This window comes from Octodon degus, unplaced genomic scaffold (genome assembly GCF_000260255.1).
Source record: "Octodon degus isolate 3935 unplaced genomic scaffold, OctDeg1.0 scaffold00043, whole genome shotgun sequence".
NCBI classification, from domain to species: domain Eukaryota; kingdom Metazoa; phylum Chordata; class Mammalia; order Rodentia; family Octodontidae; genus Octodon; species Octodon degus.
Window position 1 is genome coordinate 4,627,562 of NW_004524619.1, and position 11,944 is coordinate 4,639,505.

An 11,944-nucleotide genomic window follows, 5' to 3' on the forward strand; every position below is an offset into this window, starting at 1 on the left:
ACACTCCTGCCTTGTGTCTGCCGTCTTAACTAGAGTTTCAATGCAAAAACTTACTTTGAATAAGCAGTAACGTAATCTTAAAATATTTCAACAAACATTCCTGAAATACATGTTCTATGGCAAGCACTGTTTTAAATACTGCACGATCCATGGATAGTGGATAGAAACTTAGATTTTAGTCAGGGAGACAGACAAAAATTCCAGATGGTGAGTGAACAGAAAAATGGTGGGAGTAACTGAATCAATGCCTGAGTTCTAATGTCGGGGAAAGAGGTCCTTGAGAATTAAAAGGTTGCATGGTTGTATGTGTACTAATGCGATGGAAGGTGCCTTCAGATTTTGCTCAGGAAGTGGAGGAGTGCCACGGTAACTAACAGCAGGAAAAGAGTGGGAAATGGAGAGCTAATCCACAAAAAGCCTGCTGAGTGAGGTTAACCCAAAGCCTTGCCACAAGTTGAGGATCATGTGTCCTCTGAATAGGAAAGGGGGCTGGTTTATCAGCACGAGCCCTTTTGGAGTGCCTCAGTATCCACTGCACCCAGCTTGCTTCACTCCCTCCAGCAATGGAGATAGCTGTGTGGAGTTGGACCAGATAACCCTGTACCCTAAAAATGTGTTTTATAAGGGATAAAAATGGGTCTTTCCCAAACCCAAAGTAACATCAGGTGCTATTATACTGGCACAGCTCAAATAAAAACAATCGAAGTTCATGTTTTACATTGATGGTAAGTCTTGCGCTTTACTTGCTGCTTTGGTGTGACCTCACTGGAGCCCTCATTTCTGGCGCGAGCCAGCAAGAGTCACTACATGGGAAAGAAGTTATTTGTGATTGTGATGTTCAAGCCTCAAAACAGGAATTACCAATATCTTAAGAAAATGGGAAAAGAATTTAAAGACGGTACTTCTGAAGAGCTTCTTAAATCTGAGTAGCTTGTGAAAGTGTGAAGGGCCTAGGGAAAGGGGCCAGCAGTTGCCTGCAGTTCAGTGGAGCGAGGAACTTCGACACTAAATACAGACAGTTCCTGGGGAAGGGCACTGAATCTGTGAAAACATCCATCTTTTTGACTCTTAACTTTTGCTAGGTGCATCCCTCCCTCTCCAGCTCTGTAGTAGCCTTGGAAACTAACAGCCCTCGTTCCTGGTGCAGCCTAGCAGCCACTAGAAAGCACAACAAAGAGCCCTTTCAAGCTTCATTTCTGCATGTACCTCATTCCCATTTCTGTTCATTCATGTGACTTTCAAGTTCCCACTCATTTACTGGCCAATGAAAGCTTCAAAATTTGTGATGCTGGAACTCCAGATTCTAAGGACACACTTGTGTCAGCAACTCTGCAGGGTGTTTGTTGATCCCTCCTGCTCTGGCTCTCCCCTGCTGGGGCTGAGCACTCCCAGGTTCCATTTCTGCAGCCACAGAGGACTCCACCATAGGTCCTGGATTTATTTCATGGGGATGTGTTGGAGGCAAGAGCAAATTCAGGATATCAACACTGGGATGTGGAGGTCCAGAGCCTAAGAGGACTGCCTACTTGCAGAGTTCAGATACTCAGACTCCATCTTTACTTTCACCTATTTCCACAGGCCCAGAGTATATCCTGCTCTGTACATGTATGTGAAGATCATCAGACAATGCATATGTCAAGTTCAGAAAAACAAGTGACACTAACTGTCGCTTGACCATAAAACCCAAATTGCAAAAGGAAAATGGGGAGGAGTTGAGGCAAAATAGTACCATGGGAGAAGATTCTGAAGGGCATAATGACTTGGAAGAATTCCATTCTGAACAACAGGTCAACCACAATGGGGAGCTGTACTGGCATCCTCAACTGGAGGCCGTCTTATCCAGTGAGATTTACAGGCCAAATGCAGTTTCTCCCAGGGAATATGGAGTCATTGATGATGTAGATATTGATCTGCATCTCTCAATGAGATTGTTGTGGCTTGGGAAGTAATTTGAACAGAACCTATAATAGTCTGACACCCCTGTTCACTCACAACACTTAAATTGCCCAGTGCCCACTGTTGATGTCTTTGAGATTTCTGCAAAAAAAAAAAAAAAGTGATTTGGATGGGACATCAGGTCAAAAAAGTCATGCAGACATTTGTTACATAATAATGGAAGGAGCCAAGAAAAGTCCAATGTGCTGCCCAAAAAGAAGCTGTTGGAAAAGCAAGTGAATGGACAAATACTGAAAGCCTTCACTTTAAAATCAGGAACAAGACAAAGCTGTCCCCTGTCACCACTCCTAGACAATATAGTTCTTGAAATATATTAGCTAGAACAGTTAGACAAGAGAGAGAAAAAGGAATGATTGGAAAGGAAGAAGTGAAATTATTATTTGTAGGTGTCATGATACGCACTTGTGTCAGCAACTCTGCAGGGTGTTTGTTGATCCCTCCTGCTCTGGCTCTCCCCTGCTGGGGCTGAGCACTCCCGGATTCCTTTTCTACAGCCACAGAGGACTCCACCATAGGTCCTGGATTTATTTCATGGGGATGTGTTGGAGGCAAGAGCAAATTCAGAAGAATATCAACATTGGGATGCAGAGGTCCACAGCACAGCAAACTCCAAAAACTCCAAGAGAGTTTCAGGTTTAAACAACCAAATTCAGTAGCATAGCAGGATACAAAATCAACACTCAAAAATTGATAGCATTTCTATACACAATGCATCAAGAGAGAAATTAGGGAAACCACACCTTCCACAGTAACATCCAAAAAAATAAAATACTTAAGGCATCAATCTCATAAAAGAATTAAAAGATTTTTTAAATTTAATTTTATTTTATTTTAAAGAGTAAAACTAAAAAAAGCAAAAACAAACAGTAACATACAACAATATATATGGTACATATTTTCAAACAACATTAACAATGGTTATGTTACATATTTTTTTGATCTTCAAATCTGTTGCTCGGATTAACATAAAATTTTGCAAGATTGGACAAATAATTGAACATTAACAGGGAAGTAAAAGATTTATACAGTGAAAATTATAGTACTCTGAAAAAAGAGATCAAAGAGGATTTTAGAAAATGGAAAGATATGCCTTGCTCCTAGATAGGAAGAATCAACATTGTGAAAATGGCCATACTCTCAAAATTGTTTTGCAGATTCAATGCAAACCTGGTTAAAATACCATTAGTATACCTCACAGATCTTAAAATTCTTAAAATTCATTCTTAAAATTCATCCGGAACCAGAAGAGACCTAGAATAGCAAAGGCAATACTGGGCAACAAAGGTAAGAGCCATCACAATCCCTGATTTGAAATTATACTACAAATCTACTTTGATAAAATTAGCATGGTACTAGCAAAAAACAAAACCAGATCTGAGGATCAGTGGAACAGATTAGAAGGGGCAGACACAACTACCAACACATTGAGCCACCTTATCTTCGACAGAGGAGCTAAATATGTTCACTGGAAGAAGGATAGTCTTACTAAATGGTGCTGGAAAAACTGGCTTTCCATATGCCAAAGGCTAAAATTAGACTCATCTCTACCACCACGCACAAAACTATATTCAAAATGAATCCAATATTTAAATATTAATTTGAAAACTGAAACACTGGGTTGGGGAGATAGCTCAGTAGAATAAGTGCTTGCCTGGCAAGCACAGCATCCTGAGTTCAGTTCCCAGTACCGCAAATAAATAATTGAAACACTAAATCTTCCAGAGGAAAAAGACAGAAATTTTGAAGACGGGTAGTTCATGAACAAAAACCAAACTGCATGGGAAATACTTCAAAGAATCAACAGTTGAGATCTCATCTTTTTCTACTGAGCTATCTTCCTGGCTCGGGATCTCATCTTTTTGAAAAGTTTCTGCATATCAAAAGAAATCTCCCACAGAATGAAAAGAAAACCCACAAATTTTGAGAAAATTATAGCTGAGTCCCTCAAACAAAGGACTTCTATCTAGAATATATAAAGAATTTAAAAAATCAAGCCCATCCCCATTGAAAATACAATCCAAAAATAGGCGTCTGAGATGAATATGCACTTCTCAGATGAAAAAATCCAAATGAAAAATAAATATATGAAAAAAATGTTCAACATCATTGGTCATTAAAGAGATGCAAATTAAAACCACTGAGATTCCATCTTACCCCAGAAAAAAATGGTTGTATTCTGGTTTGTGTGTAGTTGTCCTTCCCAAAGGCTCATGCAGTCACTGGGGCACAGTTCTAGAGTTTGTGATTAATTCATGACCCAAGGCTGGGATTATGAGTCTGAGTACTGCTAGGATTATGATTCATCTTTTTTTTTTTTTTTTTTTGTGGAACCAGGGATTGAACTCAGGCCCTTGCCGCTTGCCAGGGAAGCGCTTATTCCACTGAGCCATCTCCCTGACCCCCCACTGCTAGGATTATGGTTGTGAGTGTTACACCCAACCTGGGGCAGATAGTCTGAAGGCAAGACAAGGAGGAGAGAGACTTGCTTTCTGTAGCCAATGTTGCTGCTGCTCTTGTCCTTTTGCTCTTGCTGTTTTGCTGTTTTCTGCCACCATGAACTGCTGCCCTCTGCCAGCTGACTGGACTGAAATCTCCACAAACTGAGCCAAATAAACCTTTCCTTCCTTAATTCTGGATATTTCTCCCAGAAATGAGAGAAGAGTAACTGAGACAGGCTGTCATCAAGAAGTCAACCAATAAATGCTGGAGGGGTTGTGGGGTAAAAAGAACCCTTCTCCACTGTTGGTAGGAATGGCAGACCTGGTACAACTGCTGTCAAAATCAGTATGGAGAGTCCTCAGAAAGCTAAGATTAGAAGTCTCATTCAGGGGAACTACCTGCTCGGGCCCCCTTCCTGTCCCTCTCTTGGAGAAGAACTTTCTTTCTCTCAATAAATATATTCTGCTCATAACCTCCCTTTGTTCCTAAAATTCATTCTTCGGCTTTAGAGAACATGAACTCGAGCAGGTCAGGTCGGGAGACTGTTTTTCTCGATGTCATTTGGAGGTTCCCTGTATGGTTTAGAGGTCACCCACCTGAGATCAGTTTTTCTCCTTGTATCATTTAGGAGTTTCCCACCGAGATCATTGGACGGAAGTATGAGTTTGCTTTTCTTTCATAAATTCTGAATTGGGACTTGCTTAGGTAACAAATTTCATTAGCCCAACCCCCAACAGAAAGAGACCCTATCCCGCATTCCAACCAACAGAAAAAGACCCTGTACCATAGTTTTGTCCCACCTCCTGCCCACCTAAGTGAGTTACCATTCTCTTTACCTTAGCCTCACATGGTTTTACACTATAAAAGTCCCTGGAAGAGACAGCTTCCTGGGGAACTACCCGCTTGGGCCCCCCTCCTGTCCCTCTTTTGGACAGGAGCTCTCTTTCTCTCAATAAATATATTCTGCTCATAACCTCAAAAAAAAAAAAAAAGTCTCATTCAACCCAGCTGTTCCTCTCCTAGATATTTTTTCCAAATGAACTGAAAGAATCATACCACAGCGATATATGTGCACCCATGTTTATAGCAGTGCAATTTGTCATAGCTACATCTTGGAAACAACCCAAATGCCAATCAACCGAAGAATGAGTAAAGAAGATGTATTTTTACACAGTGGAGTATTATTCAGCTATAAAAAAGATAAACTCAGGCTGGAGAAATAGCTTGGTGTCTAAGCATCTGACAAGTGCAAGGACTGGCATTCAATCCCTGATGCCACTTGCCCTGCCAGCCCCAGAACCCCATGTGTGCCTGCAGAACACTGAAACCAGGTGTGGTGGTACTCTTGTAATCCCAGTGCTGGGAAGGCTGAGAAGGAGGATCACTACAAGTCCAAGCGGCCTGTTCAGACCCTGTACCAAAGAGGTAAATAATGGCCAGCCAGATAGCTGATTAAAGCGCCTGCTTCAGAGACTGGGGTTAGATCCCTGGCGTGCCATGCCAGCCCCATCCCGGGACACGCTGAGACAGGGACTGAGACTGGGCGTGGTGGTGCACACCTGCAATCCCTGTGCTTAGGAGGCTGCAAACAGGATCACTACAAGCTGGATCTACATAATGAGACCCTGTAGACCCTGTACTAAATACATTAAAAAAAATCAGTATTTTTTAGAAAAAGATAAACTCAAGGCTTTTATAAGTGAATAGATACAACTAGAGACTGTATTGGTAAGTGCAAACACTATATTGTTTCAAGTGAAAGAACCTGAAAAAATAAATAAAATCTGAAAGGAACAACAGTGTGAAAGGGACAGGACCTGTTCAATGGAAAGGAAAAACTGGGATGAGGAAAAGGACAAAAAAAAGGGGAAAAGATATATTTATGTGGATATAAAGGATATATTTGATAATTGTACTGCTGATTTTTGCTGGTCTATCGAAAGGAGCAGTTATTGCTGAAATGGTTCTTTCCCCAATTTTGCATGTTTATACCCAGTAATCTAAACAATTAATTTGAAGATAATATTATATCACACAATAACCATTGTCCAATTTTGTTTAGTGAAATCCTGTATCATTTCTAATACTTCTTTTTCTTTTACTATTTTGTATTCTCTTTAAAAAATAAGAAAAGCAAGTGAAACCTCCTTGCATTTATTGTCTACCTTGCACAGATCATCAAGTTATAATCCCCCTGATTGTGAAAAAACAAATCCAAACAAATCTGAGAAAGGTGACATCTCCAAAATGCATAAGCTGCTGCATCAGAACTGTTCTGGCTGTCAAGGCCCACAATGTGTGCTCTGCCAGGTCACACAGGCCCTTTGGTCACTGCCTGCCCAGTAATCCCAGAATGGAGCAGGCAATGGCAGCAGTTACATCGTACCAACTCTTGAACCATCCCTGCCCTCCTGCTGTTAAGCAACTTCACTCTGAAGTCACAAACTATGGACATCATTCTGCTCTGGAGACCGGTGATGGAGCCCATTGTCAACCTGAAGCCCCACAATCTATCAATTAAGCAGATCCTATGCAAGTAACCTTAGAGTGGCAGAGCTGCACAGACTGAAGAATGACAAACTGCTCAGCAGTCTTATTCCAGTGCCCAAAGGCATCCAAAACCAAGCTATTCGAGGAACCTGCTTGAGAAAGCTTGTAAGGCTTTCTCTTACCCCAGGGCTTAGTGGTATCTTAACACCATCTTTATCTTCATCTTCCCAGCCTGCTCATAATTGTGCAAAATGCATCCCAATACAAGACTGTGACTTCCTAGTGCAAACAACTGAGTTTGCGAATAGCAGATACCTGTGTTAGTACCAGCAGGGTAGTTTGTGACTTTTTGAAATGGCCCCATGTTAGGCCTACCATGTGTGAACTGTGAGCTCTGTGCATTTGCTTTTCAAACCCTGGGAGTAACAGCTGCTGATGAAAGAGCACCTGGAGCTCAAGTAGTGGATCTACTCATGCCCACATGGAAATCCACATTGGAGTCTCCTAGAAAAGTTGTCATTTTTAAGCCATCCTTCTGTGGTACTCATGATCCTCACATGTTGGCCTTTAACCCCAGGAAGAAAAACTATGATCGTGTAGTGAAAGCACTGGGTAGCCTAACTTCCTTAAAAGAAATGACACAAGCCCCATATCTGGAAGTCTTGTCAACTTGAAGCCCCACAAGCTATCAATTAAGCAGATCCTACACAAGTAACCTTGAGAGGCAGATGGATAAACAGGACCCCATTGCACATTCCCTACTGCAATGGGTTATTTCAAGTAGTAAGTACAAGCCATTGAGGTTTATGCACACTCCGTACCAATTCGTTCTTGTTAGCAGCCCACCAGCCAGAGTCCAATTTCATGGCTGCTTAAAAAAAAAAAAAAAAAGACTCTAGATGCTCCTTGGCATTTTGTGGCACACACATTGAGAACTGGCACTCCTTCCTGAGGAATGGTCTGGTGTCGCCTCCCACAATGTCTGCAGCTCCGTGGTGTGCTATATGGCAGTAGGATCTGTCTTAGTAGGATATCAAGCTTTTCATTTGGTTATGGGATGAGCAAGAAGCAGAAGGTGTCAGGCAAAGATGGCCTGCTTCACAGCAGCAGTGGATCATAGTCACAGTAACAAGGACAGCGATCCCGATCCCACTTCCTGCACAGCCCTAACTTAAAATGCATAGCCTTATGTGAAGCAATCCCCTCACCCAACCTGCACAGACCAGAGAAATACAGGTTGTCCAAAATACAGCCCACATCTGCACATTCTTCTCTGTCAGTGAAGATGGCCAAGTGGGGTGCAAATACTAACACGCAAGGAGGCGACATTCACACAGAGCCTCTGAATAATTGGTAACCAAACTGCTACTGGTTAAAAGATCACCATTTAGGTCACGAGCATGTCGTACTGGGGGAGACTAAGCCTGACTCTATTTGGGGGACTACTTTCTTTGAGACTTTCATAGGACAGTAGAAATTATAACATAGGAACTTTGAGGAGACATGACATCACTCCTTTCACCTTTTGAACTGTCATGGAGTCTGTCAAAAAAAAAAAAAAAAAAAAAAAAACCCATCAGCTCTTACATGAGTTTCCTTAAAACTGGCTCACACAATGACAGCAGCACTCTGTTGTTCCTCATCAGTTTATCCAAGAAAACAAGTCGGGGAAGGCTTGACGTTTTCTGCCACCTCCTTGAGTCATTTGGGAAAAAAAACTGGGAAACAGAGCCAGCTTGTGACTCAAGTGCCCTTGACAGTGAGTTTTCATACCATTTCAGAAGCATTTAATATTTCTTCCTTAATCTGAATAAACCAGAACTGCTGTCAGCACAGAGGAATAGATGGCAGTGAAGATACTAGATTTTCTTTGTAAGCCTTTGTGATAACTTCATGAATTGTAGGAAGAACCTTGAATTGGTAATCTTTTTCAAGTCATCAATTTCCAATGAAATACACACATCTCGAACTAAGGCTTCCAAAAAACTGGCATAATATAGTGACTTTTCATACTGTGTAATTTTATCTTTTAGTAACTTTCCAAACTCTGTGAAATCATCTCTTGAAGACGGATTCATAGCATCTATTCCATAAACTGTATTATTGACACCAAAAGTTTCTTTTGCTAATTCAAGGTCTGACTCTTCCTGTAATTTCTTTAGCCGCAGTTTATCTGCTAATTGTTCTTCTGGTGTTAGCGCTTTAGGTTCTTCAGGTTCCTCTAACCTCTTTTTAATTTCTTCTTGCCTTTTCTTCTGTTGCCGTTCTTTCTCTTTTATCTTCTCTGCTATTTTTTTCTTTTCTGAAATTTTTACCTCTGGTTTTACTTCTGCTTCCTCTTTTTTCTCCTCATCTTCATCATCCCAGTTATCCTTAACGTCCTCGTCCTCGTCCTCGCCTTCCCAGCGGTCCCCGCCGGCGGTGCCGCTGCCACCCACCTTCCGCACCGGGTCTTCCACGGTGTCTGCGTCCCAGGAGTCGGAGTCCCCCGCCGCCGCCGCCGCCGCCATCTCGAGCCGGGAGTGAGCGTGTGTGAGAGAAAAGCTGAGGAAGAGTTGGAGCGGCGGAGGTGAGTCACTGAGCTCAGGAAGAACCTTGGAGTGGGGGCTCGTGTGAAGATCCTCCCAACCCCTGACCTTAGCTTCCCCCTCTGTACAAAGAATTGTACACTAAGTGATTGACAGGGTCGCTGCAGCACCACTGTCCTGTGACTGTCACGGTGTGTTACACACAAGTGACCGCCAGGCATGTAAGCTAAAGGAGCAAATGCTTTGGTCTGTTCCGAACACACTAAACTTTTTTTCAAAAATAGGTGGTGGTAAATAGTGAGTATTTTGATGATGAAAATTAGTTTCTTTGAAGCTTTAGCTGGAGATACAGCAATAGTGGGTTGTTTCCCAAAAATATCATGATGTAAAACAAGTATTTTTCTATTAAAAATCATTTTTGTTTGTTTGTTTGTTTTTTCTTTTAAAATTTTTATTTTATGTACAAAGAGTTTGCATGGTCTCTTTCATTGAGCATCTGTATGGCCTGGATAATCCATCGAAGGAAGATCACTTAGTCCAACTTGATGAAGCCGATGTCCTTCGCGTACTGACGGAAACACTGGCGGCACATGTTCAGCCCGTATTTCCGGATCAGACCGTGTCGGTTCGAACAGACGCGGCAAGAGCGGGAGCCCTGGCCGAATTTCCTCGGGTGGCTCCAGTAGAGTTGCTGGTGACCCATGTTGCTTCCAGAGGTACAAGGAGGCAAAAAGGTAAAAATCATTTTTGTAAAGCTGTGTTTTCATGCAAATTGTGATAATAAATGTTATCTTTATTTTAGAATAATAAAAAAAAAATCACCATTTAATGACCATGACTTGAAAGCCTTCCTCAGGTTTAAAGCTGGATTTTGAACCAAAGAAGATGACAAAGTAATTTATTGTCATTATAAACAAAATTAACCCTTGAATATTGGTTTTTCTAGGCATTTCTAAGTATCTCATTAAATACCTAAAATGATATAAAATGTATCAATTGTCAGGTTATGAAATCCAGTAATAAAATTAAAACAGTGGGCCAGGGAGCTAGCTCAGTGGTCTATGTACCTGCTTGGCAAGCTCAAGGACCTGGGGTTCGATCCCCCCTACCGTATGCTATGCCAGCCTGTCCCTTGTGCCCCGAACTGGCCACTGAGACTGGGTGTGGTGGAACATACCTGTAATCCCAGCTCTGGGGAGGCTGAGACAAGAGGATCACTATGAATCTGAGCTGTGTAGGAAAACACTGTGCCAAATACATAAATTTAAAAAACTAATTAGATTAAATTAAAACAGCACTTAAATTGAAGTTTGGGTTGCATACACAATAAACAGATTGAAAAAAGAATTATGTCTTGGTAGCTACCCAGAAAGCTGAGGCAAGAGGATTATTTGATCCCAGGAGATTTAAGACCATCCTAGGTAACACAGCAATACCCCATCTAAGAAAAACAAGGGGGGTGGATATAGAATCTGATAGAACTGGATTGAGAAATAGGTGACTCCATTTTTATCATTGTAACTTCTCACCCATCTTTCTAGTAACAGACAAAACTAGCAGGCAGAAAATCAGAGCCTGAATGAACTTGACATTACTATCTGCAATAACCATCTATAGACTACTTCACCCCGCCAGCAAAATACACATTCTTCTGAGGCTCACGTGGAACATTTAACCAAAAGAGGCCACATTCTGAGCATAAAACGCATTTTAGCAGGCTTAAAACAGAAGAAAAGATAAAATATTTGCCCTCTAAGCATGATGGAACTAAATTAGAAATTAATAACTGGAAATATTCAAGATATTTGAAGATTAACATACTTCTATAAATAACAGATGAAAGAAAGCTAGAACTATTTTTAAAATATTTTTAATTAAGGCTATGGTTATAGTTCAGTAGTAGAATATTTGCCAAGCAAATACAGGGCCCTGGGTTTGACCCCTAAAACCACAAAAAATGTCAAAAATAATCTTGATTTAAGTGAAAATGTAAAACCACTTATCTAAATTTGTGGGAGTCCACAAAAGCAGTGCTTAGAAATTCATGGCATTGAATGCATACATTTAAAATAGAAGAACTAGATAGCCAATATTTTGGCCCTAGCACTTCAAGGTTAGTGAGGACTCAGGACATAAGAGAACCTCTGCTGTGACATCCTGTAACTAAGTGGTGTCCCAAATTTTCTGATCAAGGAGATTATGAGGCCACAGAAGAAGGTGATTGCTGATGCATAGTGTACCTAAGGAGAGTCACCTAGAGAAAAACATTCTCTCAGGCTTTCACAGAGAGCAAACTGGTCAAGCAATGGCCGTGACTCATCCACATGGCTGACCGTGACAGAAGGTCCACAAGGTGCTCTACATGGTTCCAGGGTAAATCCTGAGGGGATTTGACTGATCTTATCAGATAGCAAGAGGTGCATTTTTAGTTATACAGGTCTTGCTTTAACTTAGTCTTAATCATCCAGCAAAGTGTAACCATGAGGTATAAAAAGTAAAGCTATATTAATATACTGAACTATAAAAGGCTC

General features: G+C 41.3%; 2 protein-coding genes and 1 pseudogene across 2 annotated transcripts; 1 reads left to right on the forward strand and 2 right to left on the reverse strand.

Moving 5' to 3' along the window:
* Positions 1-1,444: 1,444 nt before the first annotated feature.
* On the forward strand, positions 1,445-8,261 carry LOC101565478 (annotated as a pseudogene).
* Positions 8,262-8,744: 483 nt separating this feature from the next.
* LOC101565879 (eukaryotic translation initiation factor 3 subunit J-like) lies at positions 8,745-9,634 on the reverse strand. Its single transcript, XM_012514816.2, has 2 exons — positions 9,625-9,634; positions 8,745-9,535 (listed from the first exon to the last, which is right to left on the reverse strand). The coding sequence occupies exons 1-2, from the start codon at positions 9,632-9,634 to the stop codon at positions 8,745-8,747; spliced, it is 801 nt and encodes a 266-aa protein (XP_012370270.2).
* Positions 9,635-9,851: 217 nt separating this feature from the next.
* LOC101565752 (40S ribosomal protein S29) lies at positions 9,852-10,140 on the reverse strand. Its single transcript, XM_004631606.3, has one exon. It carries the CDS (start codon positions 10,114-10,116, stop codon positions 9,946-9,948), a length of 171 nt encoding a protein of 56 aa, XP_004631663.1. The 5' UTR covers positions 10,117-10,140; the 3' UTR covers positions 9,852-9,945.
* Between the last annotated feature and the right edge of the window lie 1,804 nt (positions 10,141-11,944).

Bases quoted from the DNA above. Each gene is read 5' to 3' on its own strand.
- LOC101565752 (XM_004631606.3), bottom strand. From the start codon at position 10,116: ATGGGTCACCAGCAACTCTACTGGAGCCACCCGAGGAAATTCGGCCAG.